This window comes from Plectropomus leopardus, chromosome 20, assembly GCF_008729295.1.
Source record: "Plectropomus leopardus isolate mb chromosome 20, YSFRI_Pleo_2.0, whole genome shotgun sequence".
Lineage (NCBI taxonomy): Eukaryota > Metazoa > Chordata > Actinopteri > Perciformes > Serranidae > Plectropomus > Plectropomus leopardus.
The window spans coordinates 16909946-16937031 of NC_056482.1; the positions used below are offsets into that span (position 1 = coordinate 16909946).

A 27086-nucleotide genomic window follows, 5' to 3' on the forward strand; every position below is an offset into this window, starting at 1 on the left:
GAATTGCCTGCAGCCTAAAAGGAGCCTAATACTTAGCCAGTATACTAAAGATGAAAGACTGCTTGGGAGAACAGTGGCAATTTTGGTGGTTTGTTTGCAAATGTATTTTTAATTACAACAACAAATATGGAAAAGGCAGACAGATTACCCAGTGACAAAACTATTTAATAATTAATTATATTTATTCTGTATATTATATTTGCATTTCGCAATTTCTTTCAGAAAAGCATGACAGAGGAGAACTGGAATGACCATGTACAGGTGTGTATGCATATTAAGGTGTATAGAAAAATATTGTACTGTATATACTGTATTAGTGTCATCAAGATATTAAGATGTGTTATTTTTTTAAGTGCATACGTGTATTATGTATGTGTGTATAGTACGTGGTGGCAGATGACCTTGAGCTGCAGATCCAGTTGGTGGAGATGTTGGTGAAGTACTGTGGTCTTCAGAAAGCCTCTCAGTGGTCACTGAGATACAACCTCCCCAGGGATCGACTACCCTGCGGGGTATGGGATAAACAGCAGAGTCTACCCCCTCATTTACAGTGAGTTGGCCAAAATATGGTTAAACTTGTCCTATTGTGTAACTTTAGTTATCCACAGGCTGTCCTTGTTGTATATAAAGAGAGAATAGTTGCAGCCTCTGAGTTTTTATCCCTGAAGTGCAAGCCAGAGCAAAAGTTTTGTTCACTAAAGTCCCTTCTTACACATTGCATGTCACTCTGTTATCTTTCCCTTTATGTTATCTGTCCACTCTTATTCTGCGTTGACTGATGATGTTTTTCTTTTTCTTTTTTCTCTCCTTTTAATGTGCACACCCGCAAAAATACACACATTTGTCGCCTCTGCTCAGACAGATAGGTGCATGTGGTTCAGCACAAACTGAGGAGTGGATACTGTCTCAGTCTCACTGTCAGAAGTTCTACCAGGTGCCTCTCACCAAAGACAAGGTTCATTTTGTGGACTCACTGGAAGCTCTTCAGAGATGTCGAAACATTGTGCTGAAGGTACAGAGAAACACATGCTTGATTAAAAAAAATATTTTGTGTCTCTAAATAAGCATTTGGTAAAAATCCCTGTATCTAATGAATAGGCAATGGGTTGTACAAATTTGTTTTGTGAATTTGTTTTGAATCGTCATCGTTTTATCCTCTCTTAGGAAGGTGCTATAGTAGGAGTTGACATGGAGTGGCAACCCACTTTTGGCTGTATCATAACCCAGAGAGTTGCCCTGATACAGCTTGCAGTTTCGGACCAGGTTTTCCTATTAGACCTTTGTGCTAATGGCTTTTGTCAACACCCAGACACTATTAGTTTCATCAGGGCCTTATTCTCTGAAAGAAACATCCTTAAACTGGGTAAGAAACAGATTCAACAACAGTTAAATCAATTTCGGGTTAAATCAGAAATGGCATTTCTGTTAATCTATTGGTCTGTTACATTTCTCCATTCAGGTTATGGTATGTCAGGGGATCTCAAGTGCCTCTTGGCCACCTGGCACCAGCTTTCAGAGGAGCCACTCCAGATTGAGGGAATGCTTGATCTTCTTAATATACACCAAAAGGTAACATTATCCTGGCATTCACATAACTTCGTACAAACTACTTCTAAATTTACTTCTGCAGTTGCTTTTATGGTGACAATAGAAAAGATGCTATTAGAGCATCATGCTTCTTAAATTAGTAGGAATAAAACATCCCATGTCCACAGAAGCATTTTTTCCCAGATAAAAACGCCAGACGCTCCTCAGGAAATGCATTTTCAGCTGGGACAATTTGTTGGTTGCTATGATACACAATATCTGCAGAAGTAAAAATGTCACCACAAGGTAGAGTACTTGCTCTGGATGAAGGGAAGGCTGAGGCGCGTAAAGAGAGTAGGTGGACAAACCGATCCGTGTGGGTTAGTGAGAGGTAACATTAATATGTACAGTATATCGGCATTTTTCCTCCAGTGTTGCTGTTCAACATTTGTACGTGTGAGATGTCTCACGTTGGGTTTATTTGTTTTTGTCCATCCACTGTGATTGGAGGAGAATAGTATAGTATCGCGATATTTGGATGGCAATATTTTAGCAATACACGGACACCACACATTCAATTTTGATAAAGTTTCCTTTGGGGACATAATTTACAGTTGAAAATAAAATAAATATACAACATATTGCAATATATGTTACATATATGGCAAAACGTTCAAATTCGCAGTAACATTGTACCATGACTTAAGTATCATGATTATGTCCTATCATTGGTCCTCTGGTGATGCCCACCTGTAGCATGTGTACAGTGTTTTCCCCAAAGTTGAACTTTTTTTTTTTTTTTTCCTGCTCTGCGTGCCTTACCAATTGTCCCTCGGGGACGAATAAAGTGTTTTTGAATTGAATTGAATTAACTCTCAAGGCTCAAAAAAAAGAATAGAGTGCAGAAAAGATGCTCAGCACTTTGTCACGCAGCTGGCGTTTGTAGCATAGCATAAGTACGTGGCATTCCCTTTGTAAACCCCTAATGTTTTACTAAATTCAGATTGATTTGCTGCACATTTAGAAATGGACATTTTCAGCACCTTCATATTTAAGTACTTGTGTTAAGTTATTTTAATAAATTATAATGGCAACATGGGTCTGTAAGTGATGAGGTTGCTTTACCATCTGTGGGAGTCGGCTGCATGTTGCAGGATGTTTTTTAAATTAGTAAGGAATGTCCAGTTGATTGAGGATGTTGTTGCAGGACATTAAATCGTAGGGACTATTTAAATTGCATTGCGATTTGAAATTAATAAAGATGCTTATTGCAACCATTGAAACAGGTCTTAGGGGGTGCAACATTCAACAGAAGGACCATACCATTTAATTGTCACTGTAACGTCTATCATGCTTTTTACAGATCCAGCGTCAAAAGGTCCACAGGACTCAAAACGGACCTAAAGAGGTGCTGGTAGGAGAGGACTCTGCAGAGAAAGGCTTCAGTCTGCTGGCACAACAGGTTCTTGGAAGGCCCCTAGACAAGACCGAGCAGATGTCCAACTGGGAGAAACGGCCACTGCGCATCAGCCAAATTAGATATGCAGGTAAGGTATTGTGCATGCACACACAGACAGTGACAGAGAGACAGATGGCTGCTGTTCGTTCCTCCATAGAATATCACTGATTATTTTGTTATCCCCTGACGAACTGCAAAGCAATACATTTATCTCCCCTCTCTCTCTCTCTGATGTTTGTTAAACTCATCTAGTGGCAGATGCCTACTGTTTGCTGGATGTGTACTCTGTCCTCTCCAGCAACCCAGCTCACTTCGGGCTACCAGCTGACCTGCGCAGCGTCTCGTCAGGCCGGTCAGAGAAGAGTGGGGACGAGAAGCAGAAGGAGAACCAGGCCAAGCAAATCAAACAGCCCCTTGGCAAAGAGGTGAATTACTGTCTCTGCAGCAGTTGCTCTTATTGATAGTGTTTAGTAATTTTTACAAGGTTTTTATGAATACCAAATGCCTTGAGGTCTAAAATGTGAAGATAAATGATTCCTCTGAGGACTGAGGATAGTTGGAATAAAGAAGGGAAATTTGTATTAATGAGATTGTGGAAGCCAGAGTCCATTAACTACTCGACCTGCTCTTAACCCTGACCTTAACATATGCACATTGACTCTGAATGAGTGCAATTTGTTTGTCTGCAAACATTTCTCTGCACTTCACTGGGACGCTGTTACAAATAAACAAGGAACTTGAGGAAAAATAAGCTGGTAACTTCAGGAGGGTGTTGGTATCAAAATAGTTCTTTTTAGTAAAAGCTATTTAACTGCAAGTTAACCTTCTGAAACAAGGATGGATATCAGTTTTTATTATGCTGCATTCAGATGCCTTCAACGAGTATTTAAAACTTTGAAACCTGAGCGAAAAAAGTTCAAATCTCTACAAAAACATGGGAAAAGGCATTGAGCAAATGGTACAAAGCTTTTAAAGGGCGACAAGAAAACAACCTGAAATTTTTTTTAGGTTATATTTTTGGTTTTTACTGTCCTATTTTGCTAATTTTCAGGTCATTTTCTTGTAGCTTTTTACTAATTTGTTACTAAATTGTAGGTCATTTGTTGTTAATTTTCTCATGTCCTTCCTACCATGTTTTTGGAAGAAATTAAGATAATTTGCTCATGTTTCAAAGGGTAAAAGTACTTTTGTGCGCATGTTTTAAACAGTTAGTCAACAAAACAATAGCAGGGTTATTTCTGCTTAACTTCATAGACTGCAATGACTTAAATCCAACCCATTTTTACTTTTAGTAACTACTGTGTTAATACCTGAGACAATTCTTAGAGCTTCATTGTGACACAGTAAATACAGAAAAAAACTGGGTTTGAGCATCCAGCCTGCAAGGAATGACAATGTGTGTTTGACCAAGACACTTCAGCAGTTCCTATCAGCTCCAGGGGTGCAGTTGTATGGCTCACCCTGTGCTATGACCTCCCTGCACTGCGATGCAAGTGAAAAGAAAATCCCCCTGTGGGGATCAGTTAAGTATCACATTATTGTCTCTGTCCTTTTAGGAATGTCAGGGGGCTCAAAGGGTCAGTCCCCCTCGCTCCGAATCTGAGAAAAGCCTCCTGTGTGGCGAGAAGCCCTCAGAAGACAACCCCCCTCTGCCCCCCCAGCAGTTGCGGGTGGTGTGTGACAACATGCTGCAGGGACTCGGGAGGTACCTGCGCTGTTTAGGAGTGGATGTGGTCATGTTGGAGAACACTGATGATCACAGAGTAGCAGCAAAGGTTAGTTAACTGAAGACACATATATACATACACACAGTAAACACATACAAGAAGAACTCTACAGAAAAGAGTCTAAAATTTAAAACAGAGGGTTACTCAGCTTTGCCCAGGAGCCACTCTTGCATGACAAGAGGTCAGGGGCCAGTTAAAGCTACAATTAATTACTTTTAGAAAAGATAACTAAAAAAATGTTTTATTCATCATTCTCTGTCCTCTCTCCAAATTTAGAGATTTTTGTTTGTCTATGAACACAGTGCTGGCAGAACTAATTTCTAACTAAATGATCCGTCATATACTTTTATCACAATATAGTGACAGCAAATATGACACTTGTTTTTTTAATAAAAGTCACCAAATGTAGCTTAAGTAAACAAACAATAATAAAAATGATGAGTATATATTATAACCTTTTGGTATTTGCTGTACGCAGGGCAGTTTCTACTATTTAGGAACATTCAGGGCTTAGCCTGGACCGCTATTGCTGATTTGGGAGATCTTCCCCTGCGACCTTTTTTTGTAATCAGTCTCTATTTTCATGCTCTCTTATGCACTCTGGCACCTTATTTACATACAAGATATTTTAAAAATTCTCTGTGTGAATCAGTTTATTTTCATTGTGAATTAGAAAACAGTCGGTGGGCCACCCAGCAATCTAACAGTGGTCTTAAGTGGAGTATCACAGTTTTAAATATTGTACATGACCAATAATAACATTACTGACTTTTTTTGATCTGATGTGTATTTGTTGTGTCAGTTGGCACAAGCTGAAGGCCGGGTCATACTCACATGTGGACAGCCGTTCCAAAGTGTAAGTACTAACTAACCATGAACAAATCTGTAAACTTATGAGTTTCAGTTTTTGTGTTTGTTTGCATGCACTTGTGTGTGTGTGTGTGTGTGTGTGTGCTTGCTTGCTTGCTCGCTCGCTCCTTGTTTGCTTGTATACACTTGTTGTTTCATGTCTCCACTCATAGTTGCGGTCCCAGGTCAGCGAGGGTCGCTGTCTGTCCCTTGACTGTTCAGAAAAAGCCAGAGACCAGGCTGTTAAAGTCCTCAGACACTTCAATGTCCAGCTCACTCGTGGTGATATATTCAGCCGCTGCCAGGTAAGGAAATTTACGCTGGCTCTGAATGTATTTTTTAAATTAACGGTATAAACTTCAGCATTGACTGAGTTTTGTGTCGCTCTACTAGTGATTAATACATAAACATGGTGAAACAGCGAGCACAGAGAGTCATAAGCTCACTAGCAGAGGTCTTAAACAAAACTGTGTATGCATACAATTACAGACTACTTCCAACAGTTTACGTACCACTGACAGTATTTTTTGTTTCCAGCTGATGCTTTCATACACAGTAGTTCTCAATGGGAAAGAGGAAAAAGCTTGAGTTCCTTAATCAGGGAGAAGTACCAGCAATATAAATACACAGGCAATATTTCTCTGGTTTTATAACACAGATGAGCTGGTCAAGTTCCCGAATTCAACAAAGACTGTGGTGGCTGTGGTGTTCTCTGTAATACTTACAGAAAGGGGAAGAATTAAATATATAAGAGGAAATAAAGAAGAGGGTCTTAAAAAAACTCTTGTGAGAAAATGCAAGAAATGTGTTTTAGTGGATTATTGTGGTGAAAGAAAACAATAAGATTTCACATACAAGCAGCCAAATTAGGCTCATCTTAACTGAAAGACTGAGAGAGGAGCTTGAAGTTGAGCTGATGCACCTTCAGTTTGAAGGCCAGTTTAGGTTGTGAGGTATTATTGGCACGTACAGACCCTGGAGACACTGAGGCTACATCCATACAAATATGTTTTTGTTGTTAAACACATTAATTACATTTATGCCTAGCGTCCACACTGCTCCGTCGTGTCCAAACCCCCAAAACAGAGGCCTTTAAAAACACTGCTGTCTCTGTTCTAGTTTAAAAACTGCAGTCCTGTTTAAGTTTGGATAGATATAAACAGACTTCTGAAAACAATGATGCATGTTAGCTTTCTTACAGAGTGATGTGAGTTGCAACATGTCAAGCCAAAGCATTATAGCAAGGTCTACAACCTTTTGTGATATCATCCTTCTTGTGTGATTACTCCTTTCCCATTTCCATGGCTTCATCTGGAGATGGATAGCACCTCTTCCAAACATACAGCAAGCGAGTGAACTATGATAGATTGAGCACGAAAAAGTGTTAAGATATGCTGCGGGCAACAACAACACTCAGGGAGCCAATCGCCCTGGGCGAGCCAAAGCAACGGCTTACTATTGCTCTAAAAAAAAGGTTGAAGGTGTGGGAAGCTTTGCCAAAACAGAGACAGGGTGTGTATTTCTTTCTTTCTTTTTTAATTGAAAATCAGGTGTGCTAGGATGGATGGAGATTGTTTGTTGCTGAAATGTTTGTGCATTTGAAGATCATTTTTATTTTAAAATGCTACTGTAAGATGAAAACCCGTTTTTGCCTGCTGCCACCACAGCCTGGACTTATACGAGTGGTTGGAAAAAGGAGGGATAGCTGGGAGGCTGTGAAATTAAAGAATGAGGGGAATATCATTCAGTGGAAAGTGTTAAACAAGGTATTGCTCATATTTAACCAGTGAGAAACCTGAATGGAGTCAAGTTAAGCCTTTTAGTATCTTCTTTCCAGCATACAGATACACTCTTAGGTGCAGTGCATTGCATTATTCTAATACCTATTTCATTGTGTTTGTGGGGCCTCGACAAAACAAACAAAAGATGTCTGTAAGCCAATGTGTTTCTACCAATCATTGTCGGATTTACGGTACCTGACCTGTAGATATCTCCATGGGTGGCTGTTTAGGGAAACCTGAGTTTGCTCTGACGGCTGTGTTTGTGTTGTCTGTGGTAGTGGTTGTGATTGGGAGGGGTATCTATGCAGGACAGTTTCTAAACTTGGGTGTTCTTGCTTGCTCCTGGTAGGAGGCCCCAAATGTGTCAAGATACACCACTGGGTGCATTTGTCTCAGACAAAAGTTGTAAAATACCTGGACCACCTTGATGCTACCTCCTGTCTTGATGATACGATGATGACGCAAATACTCACACACACACACACACACACACACAGTGCGGCCAAATGGTCATCCACCTACTATTCTGGTTTATTGGTCACCCCTGATGCCACTTAAAGAAAGGCCAAATGTGACTTTAGTGTTACACACTACCAGTAACCAAACCAGAGAAAACTTTTGTCTGCACATATGGGTTATCTTCTACAACCTCAACCAGGTCATAACTACCTTTCCCATAATTTAAAATGTGTTTTAAAAAGAAAACATGGTATTGACAGCTAAGTGAAAAGCACCTACCTTTGCCTTTTCAGTTAATCTGTGATAACATGGTCATGAAAAACCTGGAAAAGAATTTTACGATCGCATTTTCCAGGCCTGCAAAGTCATGAAGTGAGGAAAAAAATCATTGAAAGTTTTGGAAAAGGCACTGACTTTTGTTGTGTATAATGAAATTGTTCTGTGAAATCTTTCGTGAATAGACCATACGTTTTTTTCATTTTCTCCCTGTGTTCTGTAGCCGCACCCTTTGTGTCTGCAGGCTAGCTGAGATTAAATTTCAGTAGTGTTTGAATCTGATATGTATGAAAAAGGCCTGGCAAGTGAGACAAGATTTGTTTTGGTTTTTTTATATAGGTCTTTGAAAAGTCATGGAAAAGTTTTTAAATTTGTCAATGAAAATGTATGGGAACTCTGACCATAAATTCTCAGTTCTCAAGCATCTTTAAAAAAAAAAAAATACAGTATGCAGTCCATAATAAATTTAGTTGATTTTGTGTGTGTGTGTGTGTGTGTGTGTGTGTGTGTCTGTGTGTGTGTGTGTGTGTGTGTGTGTTTTAAGGAGAGTTTCACCCTGGGGGCCGCTCCATGGCCCACCCAGGCGAAGTTAACCCCTTTGTTATCTGATTGTAAAGCTCTCTGATTATCAATGGATGGGTTAGTTTCTCTCCCTTTGTCTCCCTGTGTTTCTCCCTGATGCTCATACACCGCTGATGAATGTCATGAGGAAAGAGAGGTAAAAAAAACACAAAAACAGAAGAAGAGATTAACCACAGTCTTGTGTCCGTGTGTGTGTGTGTGTGATGATTGTGCAGGGAAAGGGTTAATGTTTGTCTCTGTGTATCAATAGGCCCAACAGAGATTTTAGAGGCTTAGGAATTTGTGTCCACTGTTGAGACCCCAAAAGGGACAGGGAAATGGAGAAAGTCCCCATGTGTAAGTGTGTCCCAGTCTTTATACTTATGGACATTAAAGTGATAAAAAAAAAAAGAAACACTGCATTTTTTATGATTCAATCAGTGTTTAATTTTCGGTTTATGGTGTTGGTTGGATTTATCTGCTATAGGCGTATCATCATGAGTGCATTCACATGGATATGAATAACCTGTTTTTAGAGCGTCCCGTGTATATGTTTGAGCATGCAAAGAATTAGGACAGAATGTAGCATTTCGATTTAGGTTGTGTTTTTATATATATATATATAATATATATATATATATATATATATATATATATATTATATATATATATATATATATATATATATATATTATATATATATATATAGGTTTTAATAGGATTGGTAAAATGCATCTCAACTGGGTTTTTGTTACAGTTTGTAACACACAGTGATTTGCCTGTTTATGGTGAGATCTATGCACGGTCATGGAAAATTGTAGTGTAATTCAGTTGCCAAAAAAGAGAAAAAACACATAATAAACTAAGTAAAAGATTTATTTAACTGATAGCATCAATTGTGTAGTGGGAAATCTGATGTTGTGCCAGCCCTTGTCTGTGCCATATTATACTAGAAAATTGAGAAAGCTTTAAACCAATTACGCAAAATATGTTTTTATTTTATCCATATTCTGTATGTCAGTTTCTGGATTGTAGCCACGTCTATAACATTTTCAGATGATAGATAGCAACTCTGTTTGGTTCCTCCAAAAGCCAATATCATGTAAAACCATTTTAGTTCAAATAAAATGGTTTCACATGACTAACATACTATTTTAGCTCAGAAGAACTTAGCTTTATCACTTATCTTGTTTAGATATTGATTGTTTTGGAACAAATATACTGTTTTGGATTTAAAAATAATATGTTTCTTTTGAAATGATGAACATTTTTGATAGATTATTCAAAAATTGAGTTTGTAAACCAGACCAAAATACCTCCAAAATATATCAAGAAAGATCCATTTTACTGTGTCATGATGCTGACACGTGTCACTTTATTTAACTTTGTCTGTTGTCCTTAAATTTCATATCTGTGGATTCCAGCAAGGGGTTGGGTTGGAGGGTGGAGTTGGCTATTGGTCCATTACAGTTTCCTTATTCAGCTACATCCTATCCCTAACACTAATGCCTGTTGCCTCTATACTTTCCACACATACACACAAACACACACACTTCCGCTGGGCTGTGCAGTTCCATCAGATGTCCCACACTGGCCTTTTATAGACATGTTGAGATAGCAGAGATATCCTGAGAGATAGACACACTCACACATACACAGTGATAATCATACACCCTCAAAAACCCCAACTGATAAACACGCAGAGACACCATCATACACACACACACACAGTCACTTCAGCACCTTTACACACGCACACACAACAGCTAGGAGCGAAGAGACTCAGTCAATCGCAGACACTATTGCAGCAGAAACGCTGGTTCCCACGCACCAGACTACTGGGGAAGTGAAAACAAGAGCAACAGGAACCGCCACACTGTGAGAGGGAGGGGTGGGAGAGATGTGGGGTGAGGGAGAGGAAAAGGGGAGGGAGGGAGAGAAGTGAGAACAGAGGTGACGGCAGGGAGGTAAAAAAGACAAGACGGAGAAATGGAAAGCAGACGAGAAAACAGCAGTCAGTTATGGAGAGAGACAAAAATAACTCCGAATTACAGAGAGATTGAGTGAGAAATTATCAGTGTGTGTGTGTGCGCAAGTGTGTGTTTGTTGAGCAAGGAAGAGCGAGAGGAAGAGAGAGTGTCTGAGAAAGGTGGCATTGAAGGAAAAGGAGGGGTGGAGGAGGGTGAGGCGATAGAAAGACTTGTCTGTCCTTTGATCTACAAAGAGGGCCGCGGGCTGAGAAACAGGAGGAATGTGAGAGGTTGAGACACGTTTAAAGTTACCCTTCACTGGCTGCGTGTGCATGTGTGCATATTTGTGCATGTGAGTGAAGTAGTCGGCATCAGGATTTATGTATGTGTTTAATGCAGAAAACTCTATATTCTCAAACTGTAATTCATACTTGACTATATCGCACATGCACACGGCGTTCGTAGATAATCTCAAATACACACAGAGTCACGCTTTGGTCACACACAAACCCAACCACACATTCTCACAAACCTGTTCAAACTCCAAGTGTGTGTCTACATTCATGTCCCGTCTTTGTGCATGGTGACAACAGGGTTCAAATTTGTGCGGCCCGCCGTTTTCCCACTCTCCCTCCCCTCTCCGGAGACGAGAGGGGAACGACAGGGAGAAAGGGGAGGAGGCAGTGGGGAGGGGGGCATTCCATAGGCACGCCAAGACATTCCGAGGGAAACCATCCCAAATATTTCCCACTGTGTGTGGCGAGGGCTTCGCGTCTCCTGTTGCACACACACAGTTTGAGAAAGTGCTAAAAGCGAACACACACACACACATACAGGGAGAAAGTGTTGCTCATACATATACACAGGTCACCATAACAATGCATTTTTCTGGCGTACACACACATGTGGACAGTCAGTGGGTGCAGTTATGATGGGCAGCCTGTTTGTCCGTCTCCTTTGTCTGTTTTTTGTCTCGAGGGCGACGTGCAGTCGCTGCTTCTGTCTGTCTGTCTGTCTGTAGGGGAGCCAAATCTGGAAAGGCCATTGTGATTGTTGTGTCACTCAGCGTGTGAGTTTTATGAATGAGCGAGCAAGTAAGACATGACCACAAATATTAAGCTTTCACTTTGTTGCTCAGGGGTGTAACGTTTTCTGTGGAGATGACTTCTTTACTGGAATGAGACGTTGACTCATTGAGTGACTGTTCATCAGAAATATGGAAGTCATCCTGTGTGCTTCACTGAAATAGACTTTAATTATTAATAAGTCAATGAAAGGGGAAAAACTAACACTGAGTGCAAGGGTAAATATAAGTCATGTTTATTATTATATGTACCGTGTTGATGTATAATAATCGGGAAAAAAATGTATAATAGGCCTGGCTTGAGTTGCTATGTAATGCTGCTTCAAGATATACCTGGGAATGAATATTAATGGTTATCATACCAGAAACCATATTTATGATATTGACAACAATATGCAACCGGTAAGAGAATCTCACCTGTGTGCACATTTCCTCTCCCCATCAACTACTTTTCAGACTTTTCACACAAACTTCAATTTTAAAAGATTAATATAAAGCATATATAGCATTTGTTTAACAAAAAAATTGTGAGATGGTAATCGTACTGTAAAAAACTTATACCATTGCAACCTTAAGTCTGGGTAAAAATTAGGGATGTTCCTAGCTTCTAATTTCCATGACATTTTTTCTTAAAGTAAGGAAACACTCAGAAAACAATTAACATTTAGCACAATTTGATCAATAATGTTCAAAATTGTTAGAAAAAAATATTGTGTGTATTATAATAGCAATTTAAAATCATCAATAAGTTTTTCAGTAACTGAATTTTGTACTTTGAATGCCACTGAAATGTGTGGCACTTTGCACCGTGCAAAATAAATTGCACATTATCCTACAAAACATTCACTGAAAAAAAGTTAACACATTTATTGAAAACAATGTTTGCAAAAACTAAATGTAGTCTGAAAGTTGGCTTGTCTAAAAGAAAGAAAACACCAAGGAAACTGTCAAAATAGAGCATAAGTTTAAACACTGTTCCAAAAATATCACAACTGTTATGAACCAGTTGAAGTGGTTAATCACATTTTTTTTTTCGAAATCAAATCGAATCTTAAATGCTGCTGAAATGTGTTGCACCATGCATTGTAAACAGTGCACATTATCCTAGAAAACATGACGACAACTCACTAACATAACAACACTTAACGAATAATGTTATATTCTTTTTGCAATTAAATCTTAAGAAAATGTTTGTGTTTCCTTTGGGTAACAAAGTAATAAGTTCAACTTACTCTTATTTCTGGTGCAGACTGGCAAGGATAGAAACTTTTAATCAACTAGAAGACTAATCACACACACCCCTTATTCTGACCTTATTCTGACCATAATTGTGTTGAAAAAAGCATTTATTGAGAATGTGAAATGCTGAAGATTACATATATTTTAATGATGAAGAAGCGCCTAGATATATATATATATATATTGAGCTGCAGTCGACAGCAACATATACTCAGTCCACTGTGACAATTTAACGTTGACAATGTGAGAGGTAGGCTGAGGTTTGTTTTTTTTTTTGGAAGTGGTGTAAAAATCCCAAAGAAAAATGGGCAGCTTGTAACCTGCAAGACGTGTCTTTGTGTCCCTGACTCACTTTTAAGTTGATTCTCATGGCATGGCTGCCTGAGCAGACACAATAGTAGATACACACACACACACACACACACACACACACACACACAAACGAATAGATAAGGAAGAAGATGAGCCATCACTCACCGAGCATCTGGTCTTTAAGAAATCACGCCTGCTCTTTTTTTCCCACAGTCTAGTTGGCCCCAGGATAGCATAGCAATGCAATGACACCTGTGTGTGCGGGTGCATGCATGATATGTATCTGCATGTGTGTGCGTGTATCTGTTTGCATGCTTGCGTGTGAATTTACAGTTACTCAGACACCACAGGGTTTCTCTCAGAGGGGCAGATATATGTGTGTTAGGTGGTTTGTTTTTTTAGGACAGTTAATTATAGATCTTGGAAACATTCAAGCAGTAATAATTTGACGCCAGCTTTCTGCCGCTTCCCACTTTCACTGTAATGGTTTATTTTGTCTGCACGCACAGCTGATCACAGGTGTTTTCATTGACATATCTTTCTGAGCTCCACTTAAGGGTATAATTTAGTTAATTAGTTGCTGATCATAAACCAGAGATGGGAATAAAGGCCAATGCAAGCACCTGTGATGTGCAGTCTGTATGTTGAAACAAAAAGTAAAGGCTCACACAGAGAGTCTGAGGAACTTAGGGTCTGTCTGTTTATCCGCCCATGTTTGTCGCAACAGTCCAAATGTTCAGACAACCTCTTAACTTGTTTGTCTGTCTGCTGTTTAAATGACAAGGTGGACAAGGAGAGGGTCTCTCAGGAGGACAAAGCACAGCTCGTACTGGTGTATTGATACTGCAGAAAATAAGTATTGAAACTTGCAGATATTTGGAATCAATATATATCGATTCACTGATATTTCTGACACTATAATACTGAAGGCATCAGACAGGCAGAACTGAGCACACTTTAATATTTGTTTTATCATTCCAAATAATATCGTTATTGCAATATTCAACAACTTTTGTGTATATCACATATTTTCTTCATGTCGTGCTGTTTTAACTCTGAGTAGATCGTATGCATGTCATCGTTTTTTTTTTTTTGCATACTACACTTAAAATACAGCTTCTTAGACAACATGAGGACATAATTGTATGCACACTTGAATTCTACAGTAACAGTGTTAAAACACTAAATTTTTCTTTTCACAAATACCTTTTCAGCCATGCTTCACCTTCTCTAATCCCCCCCTCTTCCAGTTTCCCCTATTTTGCCCCCGCAACATTTCTCTCTCTCTGCCTGTATCTGTTTCTCCTTCTCACCCTCTCCTTGGCCCTCTCCGTGTCTCTCCATCTCCCCTGCTCTCCCTCACCCCACTGTTCTCACCCTGCCTCCCTGCTCCGCTCCACTCCCAGTCTCACTCTCCTCCGTTTCAGATTAGCCAAGGCGAGGAATCCGGTGCAGCCGGCAGCTGGAATGTCCTGCCCTTTGTCTCGCTCTCTGTGTGTGTGTGTGTGTGTGTGTGTGTGTGTGTGTGTGTGTGTGTGTGTGTGTGTGTGTGTGTGTGTGTGTGTGTGTGTGTGTGAAGTTGGTGAGGCTGGTGCTGCTTTTTGATGTGTTCCATTGTCTGAGAGCCAAGCTGCTTCCTGCCCCTGCTTTCCCCAAAAGCCTGAGAGAAACCGTGAAGAGGAAAAAGAGAACGGGAGAGAAATTGTGAGAAAACATTACAGTGACAGGTTGAGATGTTTAGATGGAGAGAGCGATATAGGGGCAAGAAGGTGGAATAAGAGGGAGAAAATAGGAAGGGGAGATTAGGGGAGGGTGGCAAGGAAGAGAAAGATGAGGCAGGAAGTGATGGAGGGATGGAAAAGGGAGGAGAGAGTCAGAGAGGGAGGAAGAGAGGTGAGAAGGAAGGAGGGAGAGCTTCAATAGGGCTTTTCCTCCAAACACCAATACAATGAAGTAGTGCGTAATTTCCCATGTCCCCCACACCCACTCAGACACACACACACACACACACACACACACACACAGTTTCTCATTGGTGTTATAGCTTTCTTCTCTACATATATTCTCTCTTGTTTAATTTATTCCAACTCTTCAATTGGACTGTTTGGCTTTCTGTTGCATTGCTGTATTTATTTTTATTTTTTAAGGTTGTCCAATACCCAGAAAAATACTCAATACTATTTACGATACCACAGAGAAAAAAAATAGATACAAACAAGGGGCATAAAGATATATTTAATTAAGATAAAAACAACATAAACAACAATATCAGTTGCAGCAAAACTTTTAATTTGCCTCATGTAGTGCAAAAAAAAACAAAAATGAAAGCTTACTGTAAGATATCAGTGACAACAATATTTTTAGGTTGTCTGAGGCACTGCAAAAAAAAACAGTAACAATGGCATGCATAAGCCTGTTTATTTTCTGTGCTCCTGGTGACCTGGCATTATATTTTCTGTTAACGCTGGCTGCCTAGCTCACACATTACTGTTAGCCATTTTATTATTAGCTGTTGGCCGCCAGCTTAACGATAGCATAACAGCCGGATAATGCGGCTGTGGGCTAATGGCTAATAATAATAAAATTGCTAATGTTAATATGTGCTGCTAGCCAGAGTAACGTTTATGATAAATGTTTAATACCAACGAACTGTGTTTACATCTGACAGTGTCGCGGAGCGGCTGTGTGCCTGCCGGTCTGCAGCAGTGATTTGTGTGTAGTTGTGTGTCAATGAAAAGGCTCTGTTGTTATGCACAATGCTGCAAATGAGTATCGTACCCAACACTAATTTTTAGTATTGATTAGTACAGATTTTTTTTCTTTTTTTTTGGCAACCCTATTGTTTTTATGGTTATACTTTCTCATTTATCTCTCATGCTTGCTCTCCGTTTCTGTGGTCTGTGTGTGGTCTGACAGTGTGAACAGCAGGGGCAAAACCTATACAGAGAAGATGAGAAATTATAGGCGAAGAATGAGGTGATAAAGATAAGAGATGATATGCAGAGAAAGAGGATGTCTGTATGCAGGGACAAATTAAAAACGGTTGCAAAGTAAAAAGTCCAGAGGAGAGAAAATAGCTCAAAATGCCATTTTTGTGCGTGCTGTGTATGTGGTGCACTTCCCTGTGAAAATGTGGACGTGCATAAATCATTCAACATGTGTTTCTGTGTGTGTGTGTGTGCGAGTCGCTGGCCGGTGGAGGGGTTTTGACGGGGCAGAGCAGAGCATTCCTGCTGGGTGGTGATGTCATGAGAACTAGCTCTCCGCTCGCAGACAGACAGCCCTGTTTATGTTCCCCTCCAGAGGAGAAACCACACTGTGTGTCTGAGTGTGTGTGTGTGTGTGTGTGTGTGCGTGTGTGTGTGCATGTGCGGGGAGCATGAATGTGTGTGTGTCTGTCTGTCTGACTGCGTTATTGGCTCATGGGGGAGGTGGGGAAGCCGAGAGGCACTCGAGAGGGTCTACTTTCCCCTGCCGCTCAGGGAGAGGGAACCACTTACTGATGCCTTCCTTTCAAACATACACAGAGAAAGAGGAAGTTTCTCATGTTTTTCGGAGTACAGTAGCCGCTCAGCCAGACTGCGCTGCTGTAAGTGATTGCCCTCTGCATCTAAATAGTCTCCAGAGGGAAGCAGAATTCTTTGCGGTTTAATAACAGAGCTTGGGTCAGCAATTGTCAGCAGCACCACGCAGAAAACAGGCATGATGCTGTTGAAAATACATTACTGTTTACTTTGTTGAGTAATGCGTGCATGTTTTAAGTATATAAGTAAAGTAAGATACACATAAAGGGATACTATCAACCAGCTTACCATCAAAACAGTGTGGGCAGTATGTGTAGATGAACTGCGGTAAACCTCACTCCAGCTAACCAGTGCCTAGATATCCGCTGGATGATGCAAAATGATGCGAAACACTTCCCGTCGAGCTTCACTGGCTCTTGGGGCTGTTGTTCGAACTATAAGCTGTACTTCCGCCTTTTAGTATTGCCCGAAACAGTAAAACTTAAACAGTACAACTAAGGAACTAAATATAAATTGAATATAAATTAAGATTTTGTTACTGCACTGCCTATTTTTCTCATTTTAGTGCAGTGTTTAGCTGTAATAGTGAGTTCGTGAACAAGAATTGCTGAATTGTAAATAGAAACTGCTTCCTGCACGGTGAAAACTGAGATCATACGGAAAAAACAAGCAGTGCTGTCAAATATTAACTAAGATTCTGTTACCGTGTCGCATACCTCTCACCCCAGTTGTTTTCAGAAACATGTTTTAACTTACCCTTAAACTGAAATACGAGATCGTTCCTTTCCCGCAGCCACCGTTGTTTCACACGTATGAGTTTGCATTACGTCACCCACCAGCAGGAGCATTTATTGGTCTGTTACAGTGCAGTGCATTCTGGTAGTTGTAGGTTTTCTACCTCTTGAGCAAAAGCTTCCTTTTTCTCTGTTTTCTCTGGTCATGTAGCACCAATTTCAGAAGTATTTCCCTCTTTGTACAACACAGACAGCCTAGATTTATTAAAAGTCCATCTTACCAGCAGTGAAATACTACATACACATGGAGTAACATCAGTTGCATCAGCTGCTTTAAGACATCTTTCACTTTCACTAGAAAATTAAACCTCTGAAACCCGAGAAAATTGTGGGGTGGGGTTGTGCTCTGTGTTCCAAAAACACGGGGAAAAACATAATAAGCAACTTGCGAGAAATGTTGTGCAAACTGCAAAAAAAAATAGTAGAGTGAAAAGGAATGATTTGAAAATCTTTTGGGCTATTTTCAGGTAATTTTCTTGTAACTTTTCACTAATTTCTTGCTATTTTTGGACCATGTCTTGTTGACTTGTTCTTGCCCATGTTTTTGAAAGTAATCAAAAGAAAGAAATATCCGTGAACAATTTGATGAGTAATTTGATGAGACCGCTAAAGCGTGTGCACCCATGCAAGTATCTACTTAAAGGTTACCCACAATTTTTGCTTCCACCAATGAAACGGAAATCAAGTAGGTAACTTCAGAAAAATGTTGTGAGAACTCGGCCCAGCATTCGTGTTTTCCTCTCCCAGATACTGCTGGTATGACTGTCTTTGTGTCTGTGGTCATGGTATAATGGTTTCCCTTGCGATAGTGAAATGTGATCTTCGGTCTTTGCAGCTTAGTGAATCATAGATCATTCTCCCACACTCAACACGCAGTGCAACACAGCAAACCCTCCAAACTCAGTCAGCCCTGTGCTGCGCACAACCGGGATGATGAAGAACTCTTGTCAGCCGTGCTAATACCTGCCAGTGAGAAAAAGCTGAGAGGTTCGGGGTCGTTATTATCACAACCCTGTGGCACAAGGGCCCACTTTAGCAGGAACTCCTCCACATGCATCCATGCTTCGGAGGCAGCAATGCTTGCTCACATGTGATATTACAAATGAGTCCTTTTGGCAGAAACCCAATTTTTTTTTTACCTTCTATTTGAAGGTTGTTGTTTTTGTACTGTGAGCTGATTGCTGTGACTTCCAGGAGAGAGAATAACTTGATTGTAGGTTTAAGCCAAGAATATGAGGGTTACATCAGTTTTTGTCTGGAGGCAAACAACTTAACAGGCGAACATGGAGACAGTTTTCTGTTTACTGATTGATTCAAGACTGCTTATTACCCTGTTGTTGTCATTCTAGCAGATTTAAAGTTTGTAGATTCAGTTAAACTGCATGACCAAACTGCCAAACTAAAAGTTTATTGTTGCTGAAGATACATGGTGGCATATTTTCACATGTGTAAGACACCAGTTTAAGCTCTGGTAGACATTATACAGTTGCAAAGACAATGTTTGAGAAGAAAAGATACCTCGTCCTCTGCAGGTTTGTGCTTACAATAACAACATCCCCCTATGGCACGGAGGAATTCTAGGAGGCAAATCATGTTATCCTTCCCCGCTGTGTTTTGCTAATGTTAGGTTATTAACGGCATAATTTTAGCTACCTTTCAGCTCATGATTGCTGCCTCTCTGCCTGATGAATGTGTGTGGTCTGTTGTCTGTGTGCTTAGAGTCACAAGAGTAGGGGTATTGAAATTCTGTGGTTGTATGTGTCTTCCTGTCTCCTGTTTATAGAGTTTTGGGACTATTAAGATTTAGGAAAAAAAAGATCTTGTACAGAATTCTGCTGCAGTAAAAAGGTAGATGCTAAATTATTCCTAGTTTCTCTAGAATCTTATAGCGTTTGCAAGTCTAACCCCGTCTCCTAGAAATTGTATTTGTATGTTACGAAGCTGCTTTCTTTATTATGTTGTTGTGGCACATAATCGCTGCCTGGATTATGTTCAGAGACAGTTTTTCTTACAGGTAAAAAAAATTATTTAGTTCTTTCTGACAAGCTAGCATGACATTGATTCACTGGATTCCTGAGATCTTCTAGTTTTAGGTGATATCATCACTGTAGCTGTGAAACTCAGCCCTGTACAGCCTTTTAAAGACAGAAATGTCGCCCGGCAATTAACAGAATTTTGAAAAATTAACATTGGGATTCATGCATTAACGCTGACAGTGATAGTTGTGTTGAATATTAGTATTATTAATATAAGTGAATATTTTGCTGATACATTTAGTATCAACACATTTGCAACCTGCCAGATGCATTAATTTGCAAAATTATGTTGATAGGAAACGTAATTTGCTCGTCACTATGTTTCCCTTTAGGCATATTTGCTGTTTCAGATTAGATGTGTATCAATGTAATTTTAAGGAGACAGAACTAGCAAGACATATACAGCTCAAAAAACAGCTCAGATGCTGGTCCCTGGTCCTGTAGGTTTTTATTCCAGCGTCGATCAAGAGCTGATTTACACCTTCAGTGTCATGTGCAGTCAACGCAACAGATGGAATAGAAACATAGCATGGCTGGGAACCTCTGACCTGTGTAGCTTTACAACAATAACCCTATCCATTGTGGGCTAAGTTTATTTTTTTCATCACCCCTGTGTGAGTGCACGCTGTGTGTTAGTGTTAGTGTGTGTGTGTGTGTGTGTGTGCGCCGTTTCCGAGAACGAGTTGTGTCAACAATTAAATTTAAACCTCATGGAGACGGAGATAATAGATGGTAACCCCCCGCATAGTCTGTGGTTTGTAAACTCAACTCAACCACTGTACTTTGTGTGTGTGTGTGTGTGTGTGTGTGTGTGTGTGTGTGTGTGTGTGTGTGTGTGTGTGTTGTGTTTCATAGCTGATGCTTCTGTGATATATTGCTGCTTATCTCTGATGTGTAAAACTGTACGTCATCTTTGCAACTGTGTTTTTCGCAGTTTATGTTCTGAGTGTTTCTCAGGTCTCTGTGCACATTCTTTAAATGTCTGACCTGCGTTCGTGTCATGTTGCACTGCTTGTGCGTGCATGTGTGGGAATGTGAGGCCAGCTGAGCCTGAAAACTAAGTCTTGCCGTGGTTCTTCCCAAAGCCTGCAGTTTGCGTGATGTGATGCTATCAGGAGGTTAGACGTCTGTTTGCTTTGGGAGCTGCAGGCTTGGCAGGCACATACACACACACACACACACACACACACACATTCACACAAATTTTCTCTGTTTTGTTCTCTCTTTCTCCTCTGTTACTCAGAGTCAGATTAAAGTGAAAGTCCTTTCGGGGTGGGAATGGTCACAGGCAGACCCCCCCCCCTCAGGGAGCAAAGAGGTAGAAGGCTGGAGAGGTCAGGCTGTTTGGCCTGGGAAAGGCCTGGAAGAGCAAAAGGGGGCCATGTGGATAGATCGAGAGTAGATTGATAGAAATCAGAAGAGAAAAGAGCACAGAGAGATTACAGAGAAGAGATAAGTGATAAATACCACAGAGGGAAAGGAGATCAAATAACAGTGGAAGCCAAGACTTTTTGGACTTCTAAGCTACTGAGAGACACACAGGATATAAATGGGATGGAAAATTAGACCCGCAGTAGGTAAAAAAAAAATAGTTATGATGATGCGCAACTTGCGTCTTTTCCTCATTTCCTCCTCCTCCTCTTTCAGGCCAAGGAAAACCAGTGTCTGATGTTTCTCATAGGAACTGCAGCCCAGCATTTTAACTAAAGCCATGAAGTCTGAGAAATGTGTTTGCATGCATGTCTTCTTGTGTGTACTCTCTGGAGACCAGCAGCATCGCTCATGCACCAAATATAAACATACCAAACCAACAATAAGTATGAACAGATTTGATTCATAGATCAGCGATGGTACTTTTTTTAGTCCTAGTATCTACAGAAGTTCGTGTTGTTATAAGGAATCAAGCATAATCAGATGCTAAATGGTTGTTGTCAACGCGAGTCTCCTTAACAGACCCATTACTTCCTACCACAGTTACCCTCTCCTTTACAGTCGGGTAGCAAGTGATAGTTTTGCAAATCAGCTGATACCTTGCGTGAGAAACTGAAACATGTAACTAGTAGCGCTCGAGATAGTCAGTTTGAAAAATCCCATCTGCTGTGTGTGTTTCTGTGACAGGATTTTAAAAAATTAACATTGGGATTCATGCATTAACGCTGACAGCCCTAATTGTTATTGAATATTTCGCTGATAGTTTTAGTATCAACATATAACATTATTACCTTAATGACCTTATTAACCTACTTTTAAACATTAGTAAAGACGAAGAGGTTTTTGAAAATGTGTAAACATCACACTACATTTGCGGTAGAAAATTTAAATAATCTGATCATAATGCAAGGAAGCACCAGCTGTTCCCATTTTTTTATATTCTAAAGTGATATATATCATCACATCAGTGAGACTATTTATGGCTGCATGTAAATGGGAATATTAGTGGAAAATTAATCTTCATTAGTTAATAATAAGGGCAAAATATTGCATAAGGTAAATGTAGTGATTGATAGCAGTAACGTCTGGTACAAACGTTTACCTCTCAGTGTGGCTGATACCCTCTGAGATTAACTCGCCAAACAAAAAATTGGCCCACATTTGGCGCCTAGCAGGTGTTAATATTGGACCCTGCCTACTATCTATTCCCACGATCAAGAGCCCTGTAAGGCTCTAGTGCACACAAAACTTTAAATACATATAATTAGATGAAAAAAATAATAAGAGAAACAGAGAAATTGGATTATTCATTTTACTCATATATATCTTGGTTTCTTTCATTTTACTCAAGCTGGCAATTGTGGGTTTCTCATAAATGGAATATTGTGTTTACATGCTCAAACACATTAACAGGATACACTAAAAACCTGATCATAAACAAGTTATTCGTGTGCATGTAAATGCACTCTATGATTAAAAGACAAGGCTAAAAGCAAATATAATATTTAGACATATCACAGTCGAGATTTATCATCATTAAAGAGTATTTTAGTGCTTGATTTCTGCTATTTCCACTGATTTCAGCTTGCAAATGCTTCAGCCTGGTATTGGATTAATGTTGTCCTTACATCACTTTTAAAATGCCGATCATTCCAGTCATCTCACTCCTTACTTATGTAAACTTTTAAACTGAAAGCTTGTGTTTGCACGTGTGCTTTTAGAGGTGCATGGCTGCGGGTGTGCCTGGGTGTGCGATGGTGTTGTATTAGTGTGCTGTTAGGGTGTGGGTGTTTGTGGTTAAGGGTGTAGCCTTTTTGCGTGGTACGCTGCTATCTTGTAACCGTAGTTTAAAGTGTGTGTATGTGTGTGAGAAGGAGCGCTTTCAGTATGTCCCACCGTCTCGAACCAAAGCAGCATATCCATTAATGAATTAAGGTAGCGACTCAAGCCACCAGGCGTCCCCTTTGTTGGAAACCAGAGGTGACCGGAGTGCCTGAGTACCTGTCTGTCTGGATGATCCCATGGACCTCCTACACACACACACACACACACACACACACACACACACACACAGGCCTCCTTGGATGCAGGGAGCCCTTTCTTTCTTTCCCTCCATTTTCCTGCTGTCTATTTTGGTCAACTGGTGGCCCGTTCCCACAGTGCTGCTGTTCCCATGGTTATCGCGGCGGAGATAGCGAATGGGGGGGTTGGGGTGGTGGTGGTGGGCTTGACAGAGAGTGGGAGAGACAGCGTTGCTCTGTTCGAAGAGATAGGGGACTCTGTGGCTGTAGAGGAGGCGGGGGTGAGGTGGGGTGGATTTGGGGGGTGAATGAAGGGTACGGGTTGAGTGTGGATGTGTGTGAGTGTGTGTGATATGTAGCTCCCATGAACGTCACAGGTGGCCCATGAGGATTAAGCCAATATCGGATCTCATTAGATTTTTAATTGAATCTGCTGTATGTGAAATTTGTATCTTTATTATCCCTAGGATCCCCAATTTTTTTAAAAAAAACAACAACTTTGTACTGTGCAAAAGTCTTAGGCCACCATAGATTTGTTGTTTTACCAAAGTTGTGGTGAGGATAGATTTATATTTAATTTTGAGTATCTTTATTAAGATACTAACAAAAAATACTGACAACATGTACAATTTAATGAAACACCAATAAAGTCAGAACAGACAAGTTTCTTCAGACTGAAATCAGTATTTAGTGTCATCAAACACGCATAGCAAAAGGTAGCTCAAACACTCAGTATTAAGCTTTGGACATGTCTTGAATGCGACCTGGTGTAAATATACCAGAAGACTACTATTATAAATCTCATTTTCTATATAGAGAGTTCAAGACATGCTTAGCGGAAAGGAAGGTCACACTAAGTACTTGCAACTTTAACCTGTTAAAGTTGTTTTATTCTAAAATGTTTGCGTTTTTTAAATTGTATACATATTTCCTGTATCTTCTGGTTGTGTATTAGTGAAGAGAAATAAATACATGTAATCATTGTAACCTTGATAAAATAACAAAGTTCAAGGTGGCCGAAGACGTTTGCACAGCGCAGTGTTTAAAGGCATCCATTATGGTATATGTGGATGATGCATGATACTTTGTTTTTTATCTATCAGCCTCGGATATCAACATATATCTATTTCGGGGGGTAAATGCAACTTCCTGGGATGTGAGGTGCAGAAAGAGAGGTGGCAAAGGAAGTAAAGAGGAAGGGTAGGAGCCGGGACCTGATAAAGGGGGGGCGAGGGCCAGCGAAAGGAGGGAGCAATGGAGGGAGGGGTGCGGGTGGGAGTGCGGGGCTCCGAAAGAGGGACGGATTCAGTTCCCACACTTCTAATTACTGTGTCACTGGAGACTGAAAGGGGACTGCCCCTGGCCCTAGGGAATTTGCTGGGGCCGGTCGCAGAGAGGGAGCAGCGGCGGAGGGAGGGAAGAGAGGGCAGAGGAGGGGAGGGAGGGAAGGAAGGGTGGAATTAAAGAGGGTGTATGACACAGGAACTCTCTCCATCGTCCTTTATTTTTGGGTTTACCTCATTGCATTCATGCTGGAGGTGAACCCCTTTACCGCGAGTCCCCTTCCCCTCCCCTCCCCTCCTCTGCCCCAGTACCCCAACCTCTCACCTCCGACCCACTTCTCCTTAACCCTCCCTTACCCTACTCCAACCTCAGTCCTCTTTTTCCCTTCAGCCTTTGTTCACTATCATGTACTCTGCTTCCTTTTTGCCCCCACAACCCCTCCCCCCCCCCCCCTTTTTTTCTTTTTTCACCTCTCTGTGTTTCTAATGCTGGGTTCCTCTCCCGTGTCTCCTGTTGACATGAACAAGGCTCCCAGAGACACTTTGATGTGAGTTTGAACACACACACACACACACTGATGTCTTATTCCGCATCATTATTGCCACTTAACCCCGAGCCCTTTTCCTCTTTTATTTGCCTTTATCTCACCCTCCCATAGCCCGTCCACTCTGAGTTGTGTGTGAGTCCTGGTGATTTATGTGACGACTCTGAGACAGACATAGATGTGTGTGTGGGTGTGTCTGTCTGTAGGTTCACAAACTCAGCAGTGGTTTGAAGCAGTAATGATGTTACTATCTCACTCAGCATCTCTCTCCATTGTCTCGTGGACGAGTTGGTCATTTGTCGTCCCTCTAAAATCACATCCTAAAGCAGCTTACGATCCTTTCTTTCTGAGATACACGCCGGCTTCTTGGTTTGCACGAACGTGTGTTTTCTTTTTGAGTCCATTTATTGATCAGTTGAGGTACTGAGCCAAACTTAACATGGTGGGTTTGCGGTGCGAGTTAGTTGTAGAGTTTTACGTCACTCGTCCTCACTAACTTGGGAATTTGGAACATGGGAATTTCATGCTTACTTTAAACTCTTGATGGCCTTAAGTATATTGAAGAAAGACATATTAGCAATGTCGAACAGATGAGCATTTTTTTACTTAGTAATGACCATGATAATAGAATTCAGAACTGTGAGAATGGAAGTTAAGGTTATGTTTCTAAATAACTAAATACTGTGAGCTAAAAGGTCTCCTCAAAGTTTACATATCTCCAAGCCGCAGCTCATGGTCTTCATTTAGCACGGTGGTTCCAAACTGGTCCAGCCGCAGGGTCCATATTTCCCCTTAGTCATTACTTCAAGGCCTACACATTAGATAAATTACCACATATTCGATTTTATTTCAGAAAATGTAAACAACACATTGGCACAGAACACCTACTTTTGGGTGGCGACCCACCAGTTGAGAACCACTGATTTAGCGAATGAAGCTGTCTCGGTTGGCATCACATTTCATTTATTTTACTTAGAAGGAATAAACGTTAATTTACATTTCTGTAAATGTATCAGTGTTGGCCAGCAGGCTAATTTTCAACTGTAGTACTTTGGCAAGATGTTTGGAAACCTGTTAAATGACAAAATTCACATGACAATAGCATGATACCAAAAAGACAGCAACAGCTACAACAAACATGAACTCCCAAGACAGATAGCAAGCCATGCGAAGCAACAAGAAACAGCAGAGCAACAGTACAAAACAATAGCACAGCAACAACAAATAGTGTTTTAGCACAACACAGCCATGCATGCAACATGAATCAATAACATATAGCTTCATAGCACAAATAGTCATGCAAGCAGCATGAAGCAACAACACACACTAAGCATAACATGCAGAGCAGCAATAGAAACAAGGAATAGCAATAAACAAAAGCAGAGATAAAATATGAGTCATAATGTAGACTCTGGCCTCTGGGTTTGCATGTGATTGGCCTCCTTGATCTTTATTTGGTAACTTAAATATGTCACTCTCCAACAGTTGGTTTAATCTAAACTCAGGCTGGTAGAGGACATAGTGGCTGGTGGATATAGTCTGATGCAGTTCTGTGTATACTCCATTAACAGATGTGTTCAGGTTTGAAAATTAGGGTTGCAAATTAACTGGATTTCTTTAAAAACAAAACAAAAACAAAAAATAAAAACAGGGAAGAAGACAATGAGCAATATGAGAAGAAATGACCCAATATGTTAAAAGGGCAAAAAACAACAACAAGAAAATGACGTAAAATTAGAACAATAAAAAGACCGTGGGAAAAAGGAATGAAGAAAAGTTAACCAAAAAAACAAGAAAATGACCTGGGAAAAAGGTGCTTAAAAATAGTAATAATTATTTTATATAAATTTAAATATGTAATTATGGTAATAGTAACTGTAGTTTTTTGGGACATTTTCCCTTGCTTTTTAAAAGTAAATTTCTGAAGCTACTAATTTCTTGCTATTTTCCAGATATTTTGTGTCAAGTTGCTCATTGTCTTTTTTCCCCCATGTTTTCTAAAGAAATCCAACACATTTTCTCAGAGTTTAAAGATTTTAATACTTATAAGAGGCGTCTGAACACAGCAAAAGAAAGCTGATATCAATCCAGGTTACAAAGGGTTAAAACTCCTATCGTCCGAGCCCAGATTTAGTCTGCACGCTTACTCTTCAGATTACGAAAATTAGATACCATATGCTTGGGATCTTGCTTGAGTGCCATTTAAAT

The 27086-nt window shown here is 40.3% G+C and overlaps 1 protein-coding gene across 1 annotated transcript in view; it reads left to right on the top strand.

Moving 5' to 3' along the window:
- Positions 1 to 27086, top strand: part of exd3 (exonuclease 3'-5' domain containing 3) — a 53515-nt gene that overhangs the window by 13107 nt on the left and 13322 nt on the right. Inside the window, exons 10-19 of the mRNA XM_042509396.1 lie at positions 223 to 261; positions 384 to 550; positions 859 to 1012; positions 1165 to 1363; positions 1460 to 1569; positions 2891 to 3074; positions 3239 to 3411; positions 4543 to 4761; positions 5516 to 5569; positions 5736 to 5867. Of these exons, the coding sequence (XP_042365330.1) occupies positions 223 to 261; positions 384 to 550; positions 859 to 1012; positions 1165 to 1363; positions 1460 to 1569; positions 2891 to 3074; positions 3239 to 3411; positions 4543 to 4761; positions 5516 to 5569; positions 5736 to 5867 (1431 nt within the window). The remainder of the gene's footprint in view (positions 1 to 222; positions 262 to 383; positions 551 to 858; positions 1013 to 1164; positions 1364 to 1459; positions 1570 to 2890; positions 3075 to 3238; positions 3412 to 4542; positions 4762 to 5515; positions 5570 to 5735; positions 5868 to 27086) is intronic.